The 24,114-nt window shown below is 40.9% G+C and overlaps 1 protein-coding gene and 1 long non-coding RNA gene across 4 annotated transcripts in view; one reads left to right on the top strand and one right to left on the bottom strand.

Moving 5' to 3' along the window:
• Positions 1-22,313, top strand: part of LOC138175815 (inter-alpha-trypsin inhibitor heavy chain H5-like) — a 93,040-nt gene extending 70,727 nt beyond the window's left edge. For 2 of the 3 annotated variants that reach the window (XM_069106320.1, XM_069106318.1), the window contains exons 10-14: positions 2,259-2,821; positions 4,950-5,003; positions 11,771-11,887; positions 14,580-14,957; positions 16,991-22,313. In XM_069106320.1, coding sequence (XP_068962421.1) covers positions 2,259-2,821; positions 4,950-5,003; positions 11,771-11,887; positions 14,580-14,957; positions 16,991-17,289 — 1,411 coding nt within the window. In that variant the 3' untranslated portion in view covers positions 17,290-22,313. The remainder of the gene's footprint in view (positions 1-2,258; positions 2,822-4,949; positions 5,004-11,770; positions 11,888-14,579; positions 14,958-16,990) is intronic. The other variant, XM_069106319.1, reaches the window with a different exon arrangement.
• Positions 4,588-8,633, bottom strand: LOC138175816 (uncharacterized). The gene is made up of 3 exons (XR_011172097.1): positions 8,066-8,633; positions 5,628-5,758; positions 4,588-4,952 (listed from the first exon to the last, which is right to left on the bottom strand). It is a non-coding gene; the product is annotated as an uncharacterized lncRNA (long non-coding RNA).
• Positions 22,314-24,114: the final 1,801 nt, after the last annotated feature.

Below are 24,114 nucleotides of genomic sequence, written 5' to 3'. Positions count from 1 at the left end.
TGACTCTCCTGGAACATGCTGCCTCATATCTCTCCCTCAGAATGCCTTGCTGCCAAAGTTCACTTGTTTGCCCTGTTGGTGGTAAGTCAAGTAGGATAAGGATTGAGAAAAGGCCATCAGATATAGCAATAAAGAGATCACTGGTGACCATGGAGAGAGCATTTCGGTTGAGTGTTGGGGATAGAAGCCAAATTCCTGGGGGCTAAGTGAGTAGGAGGTGAGACAGTACAGTCAATGAGTGTAAACAGCTTTTTTCTGGAAGTTTGACTATGAATGGGAGGAAAGATCTCAGATGATGACTTGAGAAAATGGGAGGGTCAAATGAAGGTTTTGTTTTTTGGTTTGTTTGTTTTTTCTTAAGAGGGAAATCTGGACATGTGCACAGGCAATAGTGAAGGAGCCAGTGAATTAGGTTGAAAATTATAGGGGGGTGATGGTGGTAAATAATGCTCTCATTTCAAGTTCTTTCTCCTCCCAGAGGAGACAGGAAGAAATGGGAACAAAGGCACAAATAGAGAGATTTTAGCACTGGCAAGGAAAAAAGAGACCTCGTTATTCAAGAGGGTCTGGTTTATTAGCAGTATGGTCTTGGGTAAATTGAATCTTTGTGACCCCTGGTTTCCTTATCAGTAATATGGGGCTGGTAATACTTGGACTACTGTTCAGGGTCATAGTGAATATTAGTGTGGTCAAAGATCTTAGTGTGTGAGTGTTACAAAGGTTATGTTTGTTGTTGGAGTGAGTTCATAGGCATGAGCAAAAAAAGCCTCCAGGGTAAGGTAGATTTTTCTACTTAGAAAAATTCACCATCTGCTTTGAGATCTTGACTACTTTGATAGAATTGGCTAGTGAAGAGACAGCAACCTGGGCTATTTCTGGTGCCTTTTAATCATAATAAAAGAGAAATATTCTTAAAAAAACTTTTTTTCAAGTTTTCTTTAAAAAAACTATGAATTTAATGACATCAATATGATTATTTCCTTATACAAAGAAAAGAAAAGGAAGGTTATCTATGAAACTGTGAATCTTTGTTTTATATAGATTTTAAAGAATTATATGCTAAATTGCACACAGTGGTATCCAGGTGTGGTATAGCCCATCTTTTTTATATCCCCTTTGAAACTTCCTTCTCTTCTCGTATATGCATTTTACAAATATTTTATTGACATTCTTTTATTTCCTGTCTTTTTAAAAAACAACTATCACTACTCCTCTTTTCCTGCAGTCTTCCCCTAAAAATAAAAGTCCTGCCTTGTAGCAAATAAATATAATCAAGCAAAAGAAATTCACCCATTGATCATGTCTGATGATATATGCTGCATTCTGCACCTGCAATCCATCTCTTCAAAGAAATGAGGAGCACGATTCATTGTCCTTCTTTGGAAGTCATGCTTGGTCACTGTGTTGATCAGAGTTCTCAAGTCTTTTGAAGTTGTTTCCATTTACAATGTTGTAACCATTGTATAACTTGTTCCCCTGGTTCTGCTCACTTCTCTCTGCATCAGTTCATACAAATCTCACTACATCTCCTTAAACTGGTCCCTTTTGTCATTTCTTACAGAGGAGGGTGAGCATGGTGGCAAAGGAACTGGAATGCCATATACTATAAGAAATAGTTAAAGGAATTGGGGATTGTTTAAGCTGAAGGATATAGGATGGAGATCTGGTACATATGCTGGTGTTTAATATTTGAGAGATTGTTATGCAGAAGAAGGCTTAGACATTTTGTGTGGCACCAAAGGGCAGAACGAAGGTTAGGTGTTCCAGGGAGACAGATTTGGTTGAAAAAAAAGGAAGAACTTTCTATCAAACAGAACAGTCCAACAGTGTAATAATGGAACTGTGCAACTCTCTGTCAGTGTAGGTGCTTAAGTAGCAACTGTTGTGTAAGACACTTAGGGATGGTATGGTGGAAAGATAATGGATTTGGAGCCAGAGAACCTCCATTTAAAGCCTGCCTCTGTTGTTTGTCCCCTGTGTGACATTGGGTAAATTCCTTAACCACTCTGGGTCTTACCTTCGTTTGTAAAATGGGGGTGGGGTTAAATGTCTTCTAAGTGTCCTTTTAACTCTATGTCTGATTCTGTGATATTGCAGACGGCATTTGTGCATCAGAGAGTTAGACTAGATGAAGTCTATGACCTTTTGACTATAAGGTCGTATGCTTCCCTTTGTATTTAATAGTCCATTCTCTTGGCTGTGCTTGCTCTCAAGGTTAGGACCTTAACCTCCACCTATGCTCTTCTCTTCTACTCCAGGTTCTATGATGAGATCAGAACTCCTCTGCTCTCTGATATCCGAATTGATTATCCACCTGGCTCTGTCAAGCACGTCACCAAAACTCTTTTCCCTAATTACTTCAATGGGTCTGAAATCATCATTGCTGGAAAGCTGGCTGATAGTCAGTTGGACAATCTACATGTGGAAGTCACAGCCAGCAATAGTAAGAAATTTGTGGTCCTGAAGACAGATGTTCCCATTGTGTCCCACAGCACAGGCAATGATGTCACAGGGGTTTCCACTCCAGCGGGCCAAGATGCCGACCAAAACTACATTGAACGGCTCTGGAGTTATCTTACTATTAAGGAGCTGCTGACTTCTTGGCTGAAGAGTGATGATGAACAGGAGAAAGAAAGTTTGATGGAGAGGGCGAGGGCGCTTGCAGTGAACTACCATTTCCTCACCCCTTTCACTTCCTTGAAGTTGAAGGAGTTGCCACCTGAGGCAACTCAAGTAACAGCAAAAGAAGCCTTTGGCAGTTCTGCGGCAATGGGTCCAGAGACAGTTGTGCAAAGCTTACATGGAAAGAATGTGCCACCAGGTAATGAGACCCCAGTGGCGATTTTGGGATATTGTTTACTTAGAGGTTCTGCTTTCTTTTTTTTTCAAGGCTAGAGTTATTTCTAGAAGAGCCTAGATTTCTAATTTTTCCCTTCCCCATTAAATCAAGTTATTAAAACAGGGTATAAGGTTTCTGGACTTGGGCTGTGTCAGGCTATTAACTACTGCAAAGTATTTAGAAAAAGTTACATTTGGCTTAGAAGAGAAACTCATACCGTTATTATTTGACATATCAATAGCACTTTGTATTTTCCAAAAAAAATGTGTTCCTGAGGGGCAAGTGTGTCTGTGTGTGTGTGTGTGTGTGTGTGTGTGTGTGTGTGTTTGTAGGAAAGGGGTAAGGTTATGAAGAGTTTGGAATGCTGCAGGGCTTTCTTTACATGGTATCCTAAAGGTGACAGGGAGCCATTGAAGTTTACTGAGTGAGTGTGTTGTGGGAGGGTTTAGAATGGAACTTTGACATGGAGAGACATTTCTGTCACTAGTATTATTATGCTTTGGGGCTTGTGCAATCAAATAGGGATTGGATAACATGTTTTTTTTTTTAACTCTTTAGGTTAAATAATCAACAAAGTGTCTACTTTGTGTTAAATACTGTGTTAGGGACTAAAATACAAAGACGAAAGTGTAACAGTCCTTGCCCTCCAGTATTATATTGTATTAGGGCAAACAACCTATTAAAAAGTATGTACATGCAAAATATATAGCTAAGGCAAGAGATGAAAAGATGAGCCAAATCAGAGAACCCAACTAAGTGGTGTAGGCTTATATGTCTTGGTTTTTTTCCTCTAACCCTACAAAGATGTATCACCAAATTAGCTGACCAACACAGAGTCTTGAAGCTAGGTAAAAAGATGATAATAGTAAGATGCCTCTGTGGCAAAGCATGGAAGTTCCTTAGATGAGTTTGTACCAGCAAAAGTAGAAAAAATTTTTCTTTGCTTTTTGGAGGAGGGAAGGTGGGACATTTGTGGTTAAATGACTTGCCCCAGGTCACATGGTAAGTAAATGTTAAGTGTCTGAGGCCAGATTTGAACTCAGGTCCTCCTGACTCCAGGGCTGGTGCTCTATTCACTGAGCCACCTAGCCACCCCATAGAATAATTTTAAGAAAGATTTGAACCAGGTTGCATAAAGAACCTTATTTCATGGCATTGCGCCATGTGACAGATGGAGGGAAAATTACTCTTGTGAATGACATTGTTATTATAGCCCCATTACAGTGACCCAGATCTTAGTAGCTCCAAGAAAGATAAGGCTCAGATACTACAACGTCTACAGGACCAAAGACAGAAATGAGAAAATAAGCCAATTGATTTCTCTAATGAATATTTTTGAAATAATATTTTCATGAGGTATCAATTGGTGCTTCAAATAATCTTCATTTCCTTAAAGCCATGATGATTTTGTTGAGTTTCTCTGGGAAATACAACTTACGGAGGCTCATAAATCATCAAAGCGTTCATCTCCATTGGCTATTCCCTTTCCTTTATATTCAGTTTTCATTCAGCTAACATCATATTGGCCTGGGACCATGTAGAAAGAAGTCCAAGAAAGTGAGGTGGAGAAAAATATTGCTCATTAGGGGCATACTTAAGGGGTGGAAAGGGATTGGATAACATACTAGAAGTTTTTCATTTTTAACTTCTGAGAATGAATACATATCTTTATGAGGTGAGATACAACCAAAATAGAGTTGCAAATGTTTATTAATCCAAAGAAAATGGAAATAAAACATTCATGAGTAAGATGTTAAGTTGTTCTTGTGTTGTGCTTATCACTTTTGCCACATCCTTTGTGCATACACTCTTGCACGTGTATGTATTTATTATTAGATCATTCATATATGGCAGAACATATTTTCCCAAGATGTGTATAGTTAACAGAGATTAAAAAAAATACTGTGTAGAATAATCCAGTAATGAAAATTATGCCTTTCCACTTCAAGCCTTGGTGTGTATCTTCTGAAGCAGAATTCTTTTGGTAATTTTTCAGACTTTCAAGTGCATGAACATTGGCTCATGATCTCCACACCTCACCTTTCTTCTTCCTGCTTTTTTCTTATTTTCTGCCTTTTAATAGTGACTGTTCCATTTTTCTTCTTTCTAGAGCCTGATTTCAAGAAACAGTACAACCCAAGGATTAAACTATCCAGAACATCAGGTACAGAAAAACAATATGGATTAATTGAGGTAAATGACTTTTCACCCTTTGGTTGGGTCTGTCTAACCAAAGGTGAGTAACTAGTAACTTCTTAAAGCCCATCCAAATATTCTCTTGTAGTGCAGGAGAGCAGGGATCCCCTTCACCTGACCAACACCAGCAGAAACAAATGCCAAAGAACCATCATTATGTCATTGTGCTGAAGCTTGGGAGATAACATAGTAAATGAAGAAGTTACAGGAAAGATTGCTAACAGGGGTGCATTTCAATAAATGTGTTAGCTTTAAAGGCTAAATTGTTTTAGGCCCTCTAACTAGGCATGATTCCAGCCTCCAGTCTTAGAGATAGCTCTGAAATGAGCTTTGCATATCTTTGGCCTCAGAGGGGAAGCCTATACCAAAATGTTAAAAAGCTCTCTTTTGCACACTTCCTGAGTTTTCGAGAAAGACCAGATGGAATGACAACAGAAGGCCTAAGGTTTTGTTTTTTTCTCAAGAAGTTAAAGTCTTTGGCCCCTAAATTTCCTTTATTGCTTTCCTGATTATACTATCCATTCAGTAGTTCATAAGGCTAAGTGAAGTTCTTTAAGTGAGCTGGGGGTGTGGTAAAACAGATACTACTCACCTTCCAACTGGCATAGTCTAATTCCTTTGAGCACACACATGCCTTGTTAAATGCTTGTAAATCTCTTTTGGCTGTTGCATGAAACTTGATGATCTGCACATTTCTTCATCTGGGATAAACAGCATCATTTCCTACAAAGTGTTTAGGGGAATTTGGGTAGAAAGAATGTTTTATAAATAAATAGAAATCTTTCACTATCTGACTCAGATATTATGTTACCATCCCCAAGGAAAGCAGAAACATCTCACCCTTAAGGTTTTGCTTTTGCTGTGTATAAAAGACATAAAACTTTGTATATGTATGTGTATGTGTGTGTCCTATCTAGGACCTTTCTTCTAGAAAATTCAGAGTCAGGCATGCTTTATTTTGCCAGATTCTCCCAATGCATTTTTGAGTAATATTGGTGAGATTCTGGGTTACAGGGTAGTGAAAATCAAACCCATCAGTTAAGCATTTATTACTGTGCTAGGCACTATGCTAAATGTTTGGCATATTATTGAAAGGTAACAATAATAGACCTTGTTCTCAGGTTTGCATTCTAGTCAGGGAGACAACATATGTGAAAATGAGTACATAAAAGCTATATATGGAGTAAATAACCTTATAAGATAGCTTTATATAAGATACTCTTATAGGGGAAGCCACTAGCAGCTGGCAGCAGGTGGAGGTGGCCAGGTGGGGAGGGGAGGTGCCCTTTAAGATTTCCTAAAGAAGGTGGCATTTTAGCTGAGTCTTGAGGGAAGTCAGGGATCCTAAGAGGGGAAAATGAGGAGGGAGAACATTCCAAGTATGGGGGACAGCCAGTGCAAAGGCACAGAGATAGAAGATGAAGTGGGGGGGAGGGAATGGGAGAGTGAGGAGACCTACACTTTAGGAAAATCACTGGCAGCTGTGTGGATGATAAAATGGAGTGGGGAGAGACTTGAAACAGGGAGATCAATCAACAGCCTATTGTAATGGTCCACATGAGAGGTGATAAGGGCCTGAGTTAAAGTGGGGAATGTATGTAAGGGATGTTTTGAGGATAGAAATGACAAGATTTGGGGACTAATCAGAGGCACAGTATGAGTGACAGTAAAAAGTTGAGGATGATATTGACTTTGTGATCCTGGGAGACTGGGAGAATGGCAGTGACCTCAACAGTAACAGGGACATTCAGAGGAGGGTTAGGCTTTGGGGGAAAGACCATGTTTTGGACATGTTAAGTCTGAGATGTCTGTGGAACATGTAATTTGAAATGGCAGTAGGCAGTTGGTGTTGTGGGATGGAAGCCAGGAAAGGGATTAAGGCTTGCTATATAGATCTGGGAATTATTCTCACAGAGATAAAACCCATGGGTGCCAAATGAGAAAGTGTAGCCAGTAAAGACAAGGGAAACCAGGACAGAGCCCCGGGGCTGACTACACTTCCTGGGCAGAACGTGAATGAAGATACAGCATGAGAATGAGTGGGGTGGAGGGGCAGACAGGTAGGAAGAGAAACAGGGAAGACCACTCTGGAAAAAACCCAGAGAGGAGAGAGTATCCTAGAAGAAGGGATCAATAATGTCAGAGGCAGAAGGATAAGATGTGAGAAAAGGTCATTAGATTTGGCAATTAAGAGATCACTGGTAATTTTGGAGAGGGTTCAACTCAGTTGAGTGATGAAATTGGAAGGCAGATTGCAAAGGGGTTTAGAAGAAAGTGAAAGGAAGTAAAGTGGATTTTTTTTTGTAGTTTAGCTGAGGAGAGATATAAATGATAGTTTACGTGAACAGTAGGATCAAGTAATGGGTTTATTTAAGGACTGAGGAGACAAAGTTTTGCTTAGAGGCAAGAGGTAGAAAAAGACTGAAATATGAGAGACAGGGAGAGGGAGGAGAAGGAGATCATGGGGGAAATCTGCTAGAGATGGAATGGTATCAAGAAAGCATGTAGAGGCCTTGGCCTTGATTAAGAGAAGGGTCACTACTTCATCAAAGTCTGGAGTGAAGGGTAGAGGTGGCTGAAGTCAGGGGAATATGAGACAAGGGGGCGGGGACAAGAGGTAGCTTGTGGGGTATGGCCTCAGGGTTTTTTGGGCTGACAGACTATGAGGTGCAGTTAAGAGGTTGAGGGGAGAGGGTGTTGTGAGAAGTTTGAGGACAAAAGAGTAGATCTGGAACAGCTGCTGTGGTCAATGATAGAGAATTGATTAGGGAGGAGTAGAAGGATTGCCTTGCTGCAGTGGGGGCCCAGTAAATATTAGATAACATAAATTTGTAGTGGAACCCTATCAATAGAGTTTTGAGAATTCCTCCAGCTTCCTTTAGCAGCTTGTGCATAGAATTGATTGAGGCAGATGGTGGGTATTATATCTAGTGTTGGTCTCTGGAAAGACATGATGGATGATGAGACAAAGAGGCAAGAGTAAAGAAAAAATATAGCTTTGAGCTAGTTCACCAAAGAAAGAGTACTTACTGGCTGACCTCAGAATCTGGAGCCTTGAGTTTTAAAGGTCCTAGCTTCAACATCAATTGATATGCCTGTTGGTGAGTTACTTCTCTATGTCTTTTTTTTTTTTAATCTGTAAAATAAGGGGATTTGGACAAAATGTGCTTTAAGGTTTTTTTCCTAGAGTTAACATTCCATGACTTTCTGGGTTAGTGCAATCTACACACAAGTTTTCTGAGACAATGATTAACCTAAAACTCAAGAAGATAGATTCCTCCCTTCCCCACTGCTTATGACCCTCAAAGGGGAAGGTGTTCAGGCTCACATTGCTCAGTTAATAAATAACTATTTGGGGGAACTGAGTAAATATTGGAATTTGGTATAGGTCTCAGGAAAAAAATATGACTTTAAGACAAGAGACTTATGTATAGAATGAGTAAGAACTCAGTACCAGAAGAACTTGCTTGACCATGCAGGGCTCAGATGTAGGATGTAGGGCTCAGATCATGAGCTTCTTATCGCAAAATTTAGACTTAAATTGAAGAAAATAGAGAAAACCATTAGATTGCATAGATATGATCTAAATAATATCCCTTATGAATATGAAGTGAGAGTGAAGAATAGGGGCAGCTAGGTAGTGCAGTGAATAGAGCACCAGCCTTGGAGTCAGGAGGACCTGAGTTCAAATCCAGCTTCAGACACTTACCACTTACTAGCTGGGTAGCCTTGGGCAAGTCACTTTACCCCAATTGCCCTGCCTTCCCCCCTCCAAAAAAGACAAAAACCAACCAAACAAACAAAAAGGATTTAAGGAATTAGATCTGGTAGATAAAGTGCCTGAAGATCTATGGGCAAAGGTTCATTATATTGTACGGAGGCAGCAACAAAAAACCTCCCAAAGAAAAAGAAGAGTAAGAAAGCAAAATGACTGATGAGGTTTTACAAATAGCCTAGGAAAGAAGAAAAGCAAAATGTACATGAGAAAGAGAAATATAGACCCAACTGAATGCAGAATTCCAGAGTAGGAACGAGAGATAAGGCTTTCTTAAATGAGCAATACAAAGAAACAGAAGAAAACAATAGCATGGGGAAGTCAAGGGATCTCTTCAAGAAAATTAGATGTATCAAGGGAACATTTCATGCAAAAATGGGCACGATAAAAGACAAAAATGGCAGAGACTTAACAGAAGCAGAAGAGATTAAGAAAAGGTGACAAGAATACACAAAAGATCTTAACAGTGATGTTACTGTTCTTGAGCCAGACATCCTGGAGAATGAAGTCAAGTGAGCTTTAGGAAACATTGTTAACAATAAAGCTAGTGGATGTGATGGAATTCCAGCCGTGCTATTTCAAATTCTAAAAGGTGATACTGTTAAGTGCTGTACTCAATATGCCAGCAAATTTGCAAATATGCCAGCAAAAATATAGGCTGTACTCATGCATTCGTGTTAAACATATTTTCCCATTAGTCATGATATAAAGAAGAAGTAGAACTAATGAGAGGAACTATGAGAAAGAAGAAACAAAACAACAGAAGAAAAGGAGAGCAAATAATATGCTTCCATCTGCATTCAGACTCCAGAGTGCTTTCTCTGGAGGTGGATAGCATTTTCCATCATGAGTCTTTTGGAGTTGTCTAAGATCTTGCATTTCTGGGAAGAGCTGAGTCTATCAAGGTCAGTCAGTCATTGCACAATGTAGCTTTTACTGTGAACAATTGTTCTCCTGATTCTGCTTATTTCACTCAGCATCAGTTCATATAAGTCTTTCCAGGTTTTTCTAAAGCAATGCCAAGGAATTTTTAGGTTATTGATCAATTATACTCACTCCACACATGGGCAAGGTTATGCTTAAGATCCTGCAAGCTAGGCTTGGTCCATGGGGTCATGAAGAGTTGGACGTGACTAAACAACTGAACACACAACACAAGGATGTACTTGAAAGGCAGTATGGTATAGTGGATGGAGAGTTGGTCTTGGAAGTCAAGGAGATCTGGGTTCAAGTTGTACTTTTGAAACATTTTGACTGTGTGACTCTGGGCAAGTCACTTAACCTCTCAGTGACAACTGGCAATTCTTTCCATTATAGAGCAGGTACTGATCATGTTGGTAAAAGGAGTTTCTCATTGGGAATTTCCTTTGCCAATGAAATCACAGGTCTGTTTCGGAACAAAATAGCTCACTTTACAAAGAGGTTTGCATGTATTATTTCATTTAATCCTCATAATAACCCTGTGAGAGAGGTGTTATTATTATCCTCATTTTATCAGTAAGAAAACTGAAGCAGGGAAGGTTGGGTTGCCCAGAGTCACATAGCTAATAAGAGTCTGAGGCAGGATTTGAACTTGGGTCTTCCTAATTCCCAAGTCCAGCATTCTATCCACCATGCCACCTAGATGCATAGTTAACACTTATATAATGTCTTAAGGCTTATAAAGCACTTTTCATACTTTATCCCACTTGACCTTCACAATTTTCTGAAGTGGATAATGCAAGGTTTACCTTTTTCCATTTTTTACAGGAGAATAACTAGTTAGCATTTATATAGCACTTTAAGATTTGCAAAATGCTTTACAATAATCTCATTTTATCCTCACAACAACTCAGGGAGGTAGTTGTTATGATTATCCCCATTTTACAAAAGAGGAAACTAAGGTAGACAGTGTTTAAGTGACTTGCCCACCGTCTCATAGCTAGTAAGTATCTAAAAGTAGATCACAGAGGTTAAAAGACAGACAAATAGTATGGGGGAGAACTGGGATCCAAACCTGTTCCCTAACTCCAAGTCCAATAGAAAAAGCCTATATTTAGAACTGGAAGAGACCTCAGAAGCCATTTGGTCTACAGCCCACAATTTTACAGATGAAGAAACTGAGGTTCAGAAAGATTGAGGGATTTTCCCAAAGTTATCCATGTTAGGTAATAAGTGACAAAGGTAGGATTTGAACCTAGGTCCTCTAACTCAAAAGCTGGCTTGGGGCCAGGCAGGAATTTGGTAGCACTTTTTATAAAAACAAGAAATATGTATGTTAATGTTAGTTTTAACTTTCTCCCTCTCCCTCCGTCTCTCCCCTTCCCTCCCTCCTTCCCTTCCTCTCTCTGTCCCCCCCTCTTCTCCGCCCTCCCTTTCTCTCCTTCCTTCCCTCCCTCCCTGTCTCTCTCCCTCTCCCCCTTTATCTCCCTCTCTCTCCCCCCTCTCTCCCCTCCCTCCTCTCTTCTCTCTCTTTCTCTCTCTCCCCCCTCTCTCCCTCTCTTTCCCTCTCTCTCTCCCTCTCTCTCCCTCTCCTTTCTCCCCCCTCTCTCACCTTCCCTCTCTCCCCCCTCTTTTCCTCTCTCTCCCTCTCTCTTTTTCTCTCTCTCCCCCCTCTCTCTCCCTTCTCCTCCCCATGACCATTGGAAGTGAAATCAGAAAGAAAATTAGAAAACCTACTGAAAAAAGAAGAGGCAGGTAGATGTGGATAGAGTGCTATGCCTCAGACACTCACTAGCTCTGTGACCCTGGGCAAGTTCTAACCTCTGTTGGTCTTAATCCACTGGAGAAGGAAATGACAAATGGCTTCAATAACTTTGCCAAGAAAACCCCATGGGCACAAGGTTTATGAAGAGTCAGACACAACTGAAGAACAGCAGCTGCACAAGAAGCTGTGTATGGGGACCCCCCTATGCCTGCCTCCTCTTATACAGACAGACTCAATGCTGGGCTTAGGTTTTCCTCTCTTTTCTTCCTGTTAGCGGATGGAGACCCTCATTTTGTGGTGGACTTCCCCCTGAGCAAGCTCACTGTCTGTTTTAACATCGATGGGAGCCCTGGGGACATTCTCCGACTCGTCTCTGATCACACGGATTCTGGTAAGCGCCATCCTGGCTTGGGGAATTAAATGAAAGGGAGGGCTGAGGGACTTGAGTCTACCCTCACTGATGGGATCCACACATCCACCCCCTGCATTTTCACAGGACAAGAAATTAAAGAGCCTGGAGTTCCATCAGCAATTATATCTTTCTCTGTGTGAATTCAACATTGTAGCATGAGACATATAATTTCACTGCGTTATGCCTCATTTCTTTAAAAACAATCATTTTTATTATATATAACAATAATCAACAAACACAAACATTGAAGTATACAAAAAAGAACAAGAGGATTATGTCAGAAATTGTTCTTTTCTGTTATATATAGCTTTTTGTAACATATGTATTAGAGGAGAGCAGTGGAAGGATGATGTAATGGATAGAGAGTTGACTTTAAAGCTAAGAAGACCTGGTTTCAAATCCTACCTCTGATACAAAGTGACTGTGTGACCCTGGGCTGGTCACTTCTCAGTGCTATAGATCAATGGTGGCAAACTCAAATATAAATAGGGCCACTAAGCCAAACATAACAATCCTTCTGGGTGTATATTGATTTAGAAAACCACATATTAACACTGTGTTTTATTGTATTTTTATATATTTTGTCCAATATTTCTTAATTGTTTAATAATTGCGTCTGACCCTTTGTGGCCCCATTTGAGGTTTTCTTGGCAAAGATACTGGAGTGATTTGCCATTTCCTTCTCCAGCTCATTTTACAGATGAGGAAACGGGAGCAAACAGGCTTAAGTGACTTGCCCAGGGTTACATAGCTGTTACATGCCTAAAGTCACATTTGAACTCAGGTCTTCCTAATTCCAGGCCTGGCACTCTATCCATTGTGCTATCTAGCTACTCAATTTTAACTATCCTAAGGACCAAGTCCTGCCTTGATTCCAAGATCAAAGGACTCAGCCAAGACCTTAGAAGCCAGATTAGGCCCTTCTTCTAAAGCCCCAGGGTAACTGGAAGTATTTATGCCATTTCTTTAAATCATCACTTCTGCCTGCTATCCGTGGAATGACAATGCTGTCCTGACTGGAAAATCACACAGAGAAATCTCAAAACATAACTGATAGGGGGTGGCCAGGTGGAGCAGTGAGTAAGAGCGCCAGCCGCGGAGTCGGGAAACCCCGATCGGTTCCGGACTCAGATATTTAACAGTCACACAAAATAATTGGCCATGTAACCTTGGGCAAGTTACTTAACTCCAATTGCTTTAAAAAACAAAACAAAACATAACTGATAAAATGCTCAATTAGGTTCAGCAGAGGCTGGCGTCTCTTTTCCTTCTGTCTTCGTTTTCCTGACCCCAGCAATGAGAGTTTTCAATTCAATTAAAAGCAACAACAGAAACTTTTCTTAATGCCTAATATATGTGAGGCACTAAGCGACCGCTCACAATGCAGAGGGAAAGAAAACATGCTGGTGTCTGCCATCTAGGAGCTTACATTCAGTGATGCAAGTAAAACATTAACACAGATAAATAAAGCTATCTTTATTTTGAAGAGGGAGCCATAACTAGGGGGTTCCAGGAAAGGCTTCAAGGAGGAGGTAGCACCTGAGTTGTCATCCCCTGGAAGGGCTACAAAGATGATCTGGAACAGGAGGATTAACTGGGGAGAGGGTCGCTCTATTATATGGCAGTAACCTCTAATGACATATTACCATTAACCAGGGAGGACAATCCATTTCAGTTCATATTACTTTTATTAAACATTAAGATATCTTGTCTGAGGCCGCCATTTGTATGAGATTAAGCCAACAGTATGGAAACCTACATCTTTGTTTGAGTAAACTTCACTAAGTCTTAGGTTATAGCATTGGAAGGAGATCTAGGACAACCTCCTCATTTTGTAGATGAAGAAACTGGCACAGAGAGCTCAAGTGATTTGTCCATAGTCACAAAGGAAGTAGAGGCAAGATCCAAACCAAGGTTCTCTCACTCCGAATCCAATGCTTATCTTAATACACAACACCCCCTCTTGAAAAACACTAATATCTTTTGTTTCTACATCACCTTCATTTCAAAATATATCATTCTCTTCCTCCCCTCCACAGAAAATTATCCCTTGTAACAGACAAAAGGAGAAAAAAATATTTTAGGAAAACTAACCAACACTTCAGCTGAATCTGACAGTGTATAAAATGTTTCACAACCATTGCCCCCTTCTCTCCAATGAACTGAGAGAAACGCCTCTTCTCAACTCTTCTCCTCTTGGTTATTTTGACTACTCACCATTCAGGTTTTGTTGTTCTTCCCACTTATCTTGTAGCCATTTGTCAGTTATTTTCCTGGCTCCATTTACTTTGTTTTGCATCTGTTCATATCAATCTTTCCATCCATGCCTACTCTTTGAAAGTTATAGTGGTGACATCCTAAGATGTCTAGTTAGGGCTACAGCAAGTGAAAGATCCTAGTTGGAGACACACACAGAGACACCCTATCAATCCTTGAGTCACTGGGCAAGAGGTGGAATGGAATCCAAGGAGCTGAGACCGAGACCCCCCAATGTCTAGTCATCACCATCTGATGGTTGCTGCTGACCAATTCTCAGCAGAATACTGACTGTTCTGTTCATAGACAAAAGGATCATGTATTGGTCATTATGGTAGTAGTTCTGGCTTCTTTGTTTTGAGAATGGAATAATTTACCGAACCACTGTTTTGTTTTTCCTTCCTGGCTTCATAAGGTGTCACAGTGAATGGAGAATTAATAGGGGCCCCAGCTCCTCCAAATGGTCACAAGAAGTATCGCACTTACTTCCGAACCATCACCATCCTCATCAATAAGCCAGAGAGATCATACTTGGAAATCACACCAAACAGGATTGTCTTGGATGGTGGGGACAGATTGGTTCTCCCTTGCAACCAGAGTGTTGTAGTGGGGAGCTGGGGGCTGGAGTTGTCTATCACTGCCAACGCTAACATCACAGTGACCATCCAGGGCACAATTACTTTTGTTATCCTTATTCACCTCTACAAAAATCCAGCTCCTTACCAGAGAAACCATCTTGGCTTCTACATCTCCAATAGCAAAGGACTCTCAGCCAACGTTCATGGACTTTTAGGTAAGGGGTGTGTGTGTGGGGGTGGGGGTAGAGGTAGGGGTGTGTGTGTGTGTGTGTGTGTGTGTGTGTGTCCAGAGCTTCCCTTCTATTTATACTGGGTTTTAGGAGGCAAACAATTAAATTCTTTACTTGAGGTTGATGCTGCTGACATTTCTTTCTCTTCTCCCATCCCTTCTCCCTTCTTGTCTTTCTCTCTTCTCCTTTCTTCCTTCTTGTCTTTCTCTCTTCTCCCTTCCCCTCCTTTTTCTCATTCCCTCCCATCTCCTTTCTTCTCTTCCTTCCCCTTTCCTCCCACCTCTCTCCTTACTCCCCATTCCTTTCTCTTCCCTCCTCCTTTCATTTAATTGGTATAGGGAACTCCTTGTGTGGAAATATTCTCCACTAAGGTAGAAGGAGCTGCAATTTGTAGTCTTATAAGAGTTTCCTGAGAAGGTAAATGACTTGCCCATGGTCACACAGTCATGTGTCAGAGGAAAGACTTGAACCCAGGTCTTCCTGTCTCTAAGACCAGCTTTCTCTCCACTAGGTGGTGCAGTGGATAGGGCACTAGGCATGGAGTCAGAAAAACCTGAGTTCAAATCCGACCTCAGGCACTTACAAGCATTGTGACCCTGGACAAATCATTTAACCTCTTTCTGTCTGACTTTAGTTCCTTCAGCTGTAAAATGGGGATAATAAGAGCATCTACCTCCCAGGGTTTTCATGTGGATCAAATGAGATAATTTTTTTTGTCTTTTTTTTTTTTTTGAGGGAGGAAGGCAGGGCATTTGGGGTTAACTGACTTGCCCAAGATCACACAGCTAGTAAGTGTTAAGTGTCTGGGGCAGAATTTGAATTCAGTTCCTCCTGACTCCAGAGCTGGTGCTTTATTCACTGCACCACCTAGCCACCCAAAATGAGATAATATTGGTAAAGCGTTCAACACAGTGCCTGGCACATAGCTTAATAAATGCTTGTTCCTTTCCCTCACCTCCCACCATGCTGCCTGACTTTACTTTTCATTAGTTATTGAAAATTTAATACAAATAGTTTCATATAACATAATATATGTAAGCATGGATTCCCATTTATCCATCCATAAAGGCTTTCTGGGAATGGGAGGAGACTGTAGAAACCAATACAACTATAAGAAAGTGAAAGGTTCTGTTTTCTCACCTCTCGCAGAGTGGCATTAATGAAGTTCAAGCCATTTTAGATTCCTTTGATGTAAATCCCCTGTGTTCTTAGGAACAGCAGTAGCAGCACTACTCTTACTTCATTACTGACAGTGCCAATTCCCATAGCTCTCTTGCCTCAAATTAACAGCAAGACATTGCACCAGAGCTAGAGTTAGAAGGCAGGATTTCCTGGTATTTGAACCCGAGTGAAATCTGTTGTAGATTGGGGTCTAGAACCCTACTTGACTAGAGGAATTCTAATTATGAATATAAAAGTGAATGGACTTTACAACCTGTTGCACACACATTCAATGCCTCTGCACAGCAAGGGGATCTTGGGACTAGGTTACCAAAAAGACCTAATCCTACTTCCCTGTCACCCCTGCCTCATTCTCTCTTTGCTTAGGAAACTGTGGTAGGGTTGATAGATCTCCATGGAGCTGGTCTGGAAAATTTCCAATGTTAAGGTAATAGGCAATAGGCAATAGCCACAAAACAGCCTCCAAACATGGAGGGGAAAGGAAAGACTTCTCAAAAGAGTCAAAGAAAAATATCACAGATTTAGATCTTGAAAGGACCTTAGAAGATATGAGTAGCCCCTCTTCATTTTACAGATGAGAAAACCAAGGCATAGAGCTGTCACATGATTTGATCAGGGTCACATAGCTCCTAGCTCCAGGTCCGATAACCAACCCAGTAGTCCACCTTGCCTTTCCAAATCTTAGACTGTGGTTATTGCAGAGTTTCCCACTGATGTGATAGCATTCTCCTTTACTAACTGTAATAAATATTCAGTTGGCCCAAAATGGAGCCGAATATGACCATATCTGTGCTAACTGGGTTTGACTCACATTAGATTCTCTTTTCCTTCTGTAGGTCAATTCCTGAACCAGGATCCTAAACTAATAAAAGAGCCAGTTGGCTCAGGTTCCAACCAGAACCATAGTGAACCTTCAGTCTCCCAGGCAGAGCTAAGCTCTGAGACCATCCTAAAAGTGAAAGGGCACTGGGTTCCAGTGGTCTGGAAACAGAGGAAGATATACAATGGACAAGAGCAGATAGACTGCTGGTTTGCCAGAAATTCAGCCAAGCTCATTGATGGAGAGTACAAGGACTACTTAGCCTCTCATCCTTTTGACACAGAGACCACTTTTGGAGTAGGAGCATCCCAATGACTGTAGGACATGCCAGCCCTGGATATAAGAACACATGGTAGGGGGATGACCTTTGAAGCTATCCTAATGTATGCAGTTCTTCATACCATATCCCTGAGCAAACAGCTACTCCTTACAAATGTCATGCTGGCCAACGGGTAGGAAGGGGAGGCTTGGGTGAAGAAGTCATTTCCTTCCTTCTTTCCCCTTTTTGCCTTTCCCTTCTCTACCCATGGGGAGAAAGAGATGGCAGAACTAAGTGGGAGAAGCAGGTGAAACCTTGACATTTCTTTAGCCTGGCACCACTATTCTGGGTATCTCAACACCTGCTGCACATTAACCAACTCCTTTGTGATGTAGGCGAGACCTTGCCTTTGATGTAGAAATGGCCTGTTGGGGTCAGCAACTTTGCCTTTTGCCTCACTCCAATGCGCCTCACTCCAATGCTTGGCGAGCTCTCCTTAGTACAACTTCTAAGTTCTCCTCCTGATGCATGGCTAGCTTTTTATGTGTGAGGGCACCTCTAGCATGTCTGTGGTTATATAGCCCATGGGTCTGATAATGGCCAACAACTTTATTATTCCTTAGGAAATTCTCCTCTGTGGTGTTAGCTCACCTTTTTTATATAGCTTAATTTTTTTTTTCACTGTCAGAGTTGACATGAGATCAATCCCTCTGCACCTAAGATCTTATTAGCTGTATTTGTAAATAACTGGACTTTGTTTATTGATATTTTCCTATTTATTTAGTTATACTAAGTCCATAAAGGAGGGAAAATAACAAACATCATGTGTATTTGAACTAGTCTGGTTGGAATGCTGAGAATCTCGCCAGCTGTGTGTTAAGTCACTTACAAAGCCCTAGAAAATCTCTGGTTTACTCTAATAGATTCTGGATATATTTTTTTTTTTTGCAATGAAAGGTTCTTCAGGAGATAATGAACTGAATTGTCCCAAGCGGAATTGGGGTGTGGCTGGGGAAGGGGTCGGCTTGGATTCAGACCATGGCCTTCAAACGAGCTGTAGGAGATTAACTTGCACGTTCCCAGGAAGAGGAGAGCACACAGTTACCAAATCTGAAAAGAATGCCAAAATCTCGGAGTTACACAGGCCAAGGAGTCAGAAATCATGGTGTGAGGGAAGAAATGTGTTTTCAGACCTTGGCCAAACCTGTGTCACAGATGGAAGAGGGAAGGGTACAGTTGTAGGGGCCTGGGAGTGGAAATAAAACCTCCTGAAAATGTTGTCCATTTCATTTTTAAACACCCCATCTGAAACCGAATTGCATTACCAAAGGGGAACTAAAGGGCAGAAAGGAAGGCTTATCATTACTCTTTTCCAAATATCTCTCCACCTTTGCCCTGCTATTCATTATACTGTCTTTTAAGTGAAACAAGCCTACATCAGAGCTAGTGAAGAAGGCTGTCTGGGAAGTAGACAGATGCGGTGTGTATGGAAACAAACATGAGAGGGGTGCCAGAAGTTTTCAGCCAAAGAAATATTTTCTTTTGACAAGGGCTGTATTAGAAGGCCAAGTGTTAACCTCAGGAGAGGTTCCTTATGTTAGGAGCACTGCCAAACTAGCCCTCGCATGAAATATGAAAACAACCCTAGCATTTGGGGAGAAATCAGAATTAAGAAAATTGTTTGCCGCATTTGCCTTCCCTTGAGAAATATCAGGAATAGCTAAATGTCACCCACGTGGTACAGTCAGACCAGACAGCTTCAAAGGAAGGAGCTTTGGTCACTTTACTGTATAATTTTCTCCAATTTGTCTTAAATCATCCACCTCTGTCCTCAACCGCAGATGGCCAGGAATTGATCTTCCGAGTTGTCAGTTAGTTATATCCCTTATCCTGCTACCCCCTTTGTTCTCTGTCTCTCTCTCTGTGTCTCTCTCTTCCTCTCTCTTCCCCCTCCAGCTCCTGTCCCCTTTCTTTCTCCCTCACTACTCTCTCAAAATAGATTCTTGCTCTGAGATAATAGGTGCAGAGACAACTAGTCTAGACTGCAGAGATTGTTATACACTTTGGCGCTCACAGAGAGAAGGGAGTAGCATGGGCCAGAACCGAGACATAACTGGGCAGGCTCTCGATGGTCCTTTTCTCTTACTTTACTTGTTAGTGCCCAATGTGAGCAGATATAGCCGAGTTGAATTCAGCCCATTTTAAGTATTCAACAAAATTCAGAATGAGGATTTTTGATTAAAAGGAGGATTTCCTGGAGAGTCTTTAAAGGTGGAAACAGGCAATCATCCTATGGCCATTTTTCCTCAAGGTGGCTTTTCATCTCTAAATTCACCTGTCTTTGCCCTTGCTATGTCTCCCAGAGGTAGCAGTACTGGAGAGAATGTACTTTTAAGCCAGGAAATACTAAACTCAAGGTCCTCTCTGGCACATAAAGACTGTGTGACCTTTCACAAATCACTTAACCTCTTTAGCACTTTAGGCAGCTCTCAGACTATAAATTGCATAAAAGGTGCTGACCTGCAGTGGTAGAGGGAATTCCTTCATCCTGGAGTTCCCTTACAACTAAAAAGCACAGATCCAGGCCTTTTCTACAAGTATAATAGGAACTTAATTGAAGGCTTTGGGAGAGGGAGTTTAGGGATTCATTAACAGAGGAAGAGGAAGAAGGAGCAGCGAGAGTCTTAAAATTCTATGGATAATGGAACAGAAACATTAGAACTCAGCCCTCCTCACTCCCACTTTCCCTCTTTTGAAGGGCTTAGAACAACATTATCCCCATTCCTCCTACCCCTCATTCTGCTTTAGGTCAACCTTCTTCCTTGGTCCCAAAAGCAACCATCTGCTGGGATTTTGTGATGCCTCCTTAAGATTTGTTTTAAATGACTGTTCCCAGAAGTCCCTGGTTTGCTTTCATTCCATCTTTGTACCTTTAGTATACCTAGCCTTAAGACAGAGGTGAAGGACTCATTGGTGGGTCTTCCTTTCATAGTAGCTTTGGGAATGAGTGGGATATCCAATTGGCTTTGAACAGAAATGCATTCTAATTTTCTAATCTCACTACCTCTCTTCAAGGGTCTAAAAAGGGCTGCATGCAAAGATGATTTCCCTGGCCTACTGGGTGCTTTTAAGAACTAGATTTAGAGTTATACTACCTGGGTTGAATGTCCCACCACTATGTGACCTTGGGCAAGTACCTAACCTTTTTGTGCCTCAGTTCGACCATCTGTAAAATGAGGGGACGGGCCAGATGATTTCTAAGTTCCTTTCCAGCTCTAAAGGGCTATTGTTGTAATAGGGGTTAAGGATCTACAGTAATTTCTTTGCCTTCTTTTATTCATTTTTTCCCATGCCCAATGACATACCTGTCTGAAAAGCTGGCTAGAGATCTGAATGCACTCTCTGACTGGAAAGTTAAACTAGCCAATAGGATTTGACCAATGACCTCAGCCTGGCTCACCTCACACTTTAAACAATTATAAGCATTTATTAAGTACCTACTTACCATAGAACACTGTACTAGGCACTGGGCATTTAAAAACTCCAATGAAATCATCCCTGCTATCAAAAGGAGGAGAGACATTCTTTTAGAAGAAAAGGTATACCCACACCAAATGAATTAACTAGGCCACACATTACTAGAAGTGAAACTTATAAGAGCTCTCTCTGCCCCTGGGGAATATTCTGATGTCACCAAAAGTTCATGTTCAGCCCTTGGTGCTTATGCTGTTAGGAAGGAAGAGTGATGGGGATGATGTGTGAATTCAGTGAACTTGACCACACTCTCTCGGGTGTCCTGGAGGCACACTCTGGTATTCTACAGTGGGGTTGTTCCCTGGCAAAGGGTTTCTTTTGTTTTGTGCTTTTCTTATTAGGCAGTTCTGGAGAAGGGACTTGTGCATGCAATCAGTGCCTGAGGGTATTAATGAACAGGAACTTTTAGAATCTTAAAGCTTTCGTTTTTATTGATATCTTTTGGTTTTATATCACCCCTATACCTAAATATGTCTTCCTCCCCTCTCCAGTAAGATATTCCTCACAATAAGCCAGCAAGCAAAGAAATAAACAAATAAATAAAAGAAGAAGAAAAATAAGTTCAGTATAAAGAAGAGAAGAAGTCTTGCACATCTCTTCTTCCAGAACAATTCTGGTCATTAGAGTTGCACAGAATTAAATTTCTGTGTGTGTGTATGTGTATGTGTGTTGGGGGGTGGGCTGGTTTTTGGAATCTTAAAGTAGGGGACAAGGGAAAGTGGCTCATGTAAAAGTTTGAAACACATTGTCCCCTTCTCATTCATGGGATGATCGTTCCAAGGAGAAGAATATGGACACAGTTCATTGAGGTGTTGGAATACTCACTAGAACAAAAGACAACTCCATTACAATTATGTGCTATCTTTTTAACCTATAAAATAAACATATGCTAACTGACTTTGAGAATGCCATTTTTTCCCCTTAACACAAGGCAGCTTTCCTCTGTTGCTTAAGGCCAACTCAGTGACTGGCAAACTTTGACAGTGATGATGGTAAAAGCAGTAAGTGTGGTTCAAGGAAAAGTTGGGTGTGGTAAAAGGCTTAGGGATGAAGAGAGAGTTACAAGATATGTGAGTAGAAAGATAAAACTTAAACCATTTCCAGCTATGCGACCTTTCAGGAATCCACTCCCTGAATCTTGGAAATCAGCTCAGGACCTTAGCTTTCCAAACCCAAATGTGACCTGTAAAATGCCTTCAGACTTACAGGTGCTAGAGAGACAATGGAAAGAGAACCAGAATTTATATCCTGCTTCTGATGCTCACTACATGTGTGACCTGGGGCAAGTCACAACCTTCTTGGGCCTCAGTTTCCTCATCTGTAAAATGAGGGAGTTGGATTTAATGGTCTCTGATGTCCCTTCTGGTTCTAGCTCTGGAGAGCTGGTGATACATGTTGATTAACGTGGAGCTGGAATTGACTTTCCTTAGCTGCTTCCAGGAATACTTGTTAGTCTGAATTGAATACTGTATCCTGATGGGTAAATTAGGTGACTGCTAGCCCAATTTCCTTCACATTTTTCAAATAAAATGTGCCTTCTGGCTAAGCTGAGTCATGAATAATGTAAGCCTCTTCTTTCTCAGAGGCTTCCTAAGGGGAATTTTAAGTCACTCAGGGTGGGTATGCTCAATTCCACAGTGCTGTGATTAAAAGAAGATGGAACCCCTGCAGCAAGCAAAGACACAGCTGAACAGACATGTGACAGTTTTACTTCAAATGTTTATTACAATCCATAAAAAGCAAATAAAAAATAATAAAAGGACATTTTTAGAAAGTCAATTATAGTATGATAAGATTTATAAGAGGGATATTTTATGTTTAAAAAGAGGCTGATGCCAACACTAAAATCATGTCTTAGTATATACAGCTTGGTACTTTTTTAGGGGGTATACGTTTATAGGGTGTATACTTTTTTTAGGGGATTCATACTTAGTTTTTTAAGGGAAGCAAGAATGTAAAACTCCTCCATCATCCCAACAAAAATGCGGCATTTTGGTCCAAACTCTGCCACCCATTAGTGGATGGATTTGAAATACACGAAAGTCTACTGGCAGACTGAATTGGTGTCATGAACAAAGTCATATTGAAATAATAAAATGACCATGCAGAGCAGCGTGATTACAGCGTCTCCATGTTGGCCTTTCAAAAAGTCATCAAGTGCAAATGAGCAGCTCTTAGTTCTGCTGTCTCGTGGGCAATACATTGCCTTCCTTACCATAACTTCTGTCACATTCTCATTCTGCTTACAACCATTGATCATCCAAATCCCCCCAGTAAATCCTCCACTTGCTCTCCTGCATCCCAACAGTGTCTTGGGATCATAGAATTGGAGCTGAAAGGGACCTTAGAGGCTGTGGAATCCAAGTTCCTCTTTTTACAGATAGGGAAACTGAATTACAGAGCATTTATATGACTTGCATGGGTCACATTGCTGGTAAGTATTGAAGGCAAGGGTTGAACCCAAAACACACTCCAAGTCCATTGCTAGACTGTCTAAGCCAGGCTGCTTCATTTTCAGCTGGCATTTTTCTTGTTTGTTTCAAAGATATTTCAAAGCCACTTTTTGACTGTCCTCTGAGCCTCCAGAACTGTGTCTCTTGTCACTAGTATTGAGTGGTCCTTCTGGGTCTTATTTTCTTTTTTTTTCTTGTTATATATGTTTATTTCCCAAACATGCCCTTGACATTTTTAATGTTTGCTATGTTCCCTGTAAGGAACTAGAAAATGAGGAGAGTCCTAGATTAAATTTTTAAGTTCATTGTGTATTTTTTTAATTTACTATTAGTTTACAACATTCAATTCCACAAGTTTTTGAGTTCCAAATTTTCTCCCCCTCTCCCCCTGCCGCCATGGCAGCATGCAATCTGATATAGGTTCGACAGATACCTTCACATTAAACATTAGTCAGGTTGTAAAGAAGAATTATAACGCATGGAATGAATAACGAGAAAGAAGAAACAAAACAAAACAAAATGAAAAAGACAGAGTAAGTAGTTTGCTTCAATCTTCATTCAGACTCCGTAATTCTTCTCTTGATGTGGATAGCCTTGTTCATCGTGAGCCTTTTGGAGTTGTCTTATAACCTTGCATTGCTGAGGGGACACCAGTCTATCAAAGTTAGTCATCACAGATATGATGTGTCTAATTGCGTACAATGTTCTCCTGGTTCTGCTCTCCTCACTCACCATCAGTTTATATAAGTCTCTCCAGGTTATTATGAAGTGCGTCTGCTCCTCATTTCTTATAGCACAATAGTATTCCATTACATTCATATGCCACAACTTGTTCAGCCATTCCCCAGTTGATGGGCATTCCCTCAATTTCCAATTCTTTGCCCCCACAAAAAG

The sequence above is a fragment of the Petaurus breviceps genome, unplaced genomic scaffold, assembly GCF_028583685.1.
Source record: "Petaurus breviceps papuanus isolate PSGF00001 unplaced genomic scaffold, PetGlider_PUasm1.0 79, whole genome shotgun sequence".
NCBI classification, from domain to species: Eukaryota; Metazoa; Chordata; class Mammalia; order Diprotodontia; family Petauridae; genus Petaurus; species Petaurus breviceps.
This window is presented reverse-complemented; position numbering and strand designations above follow the sequence as displayed.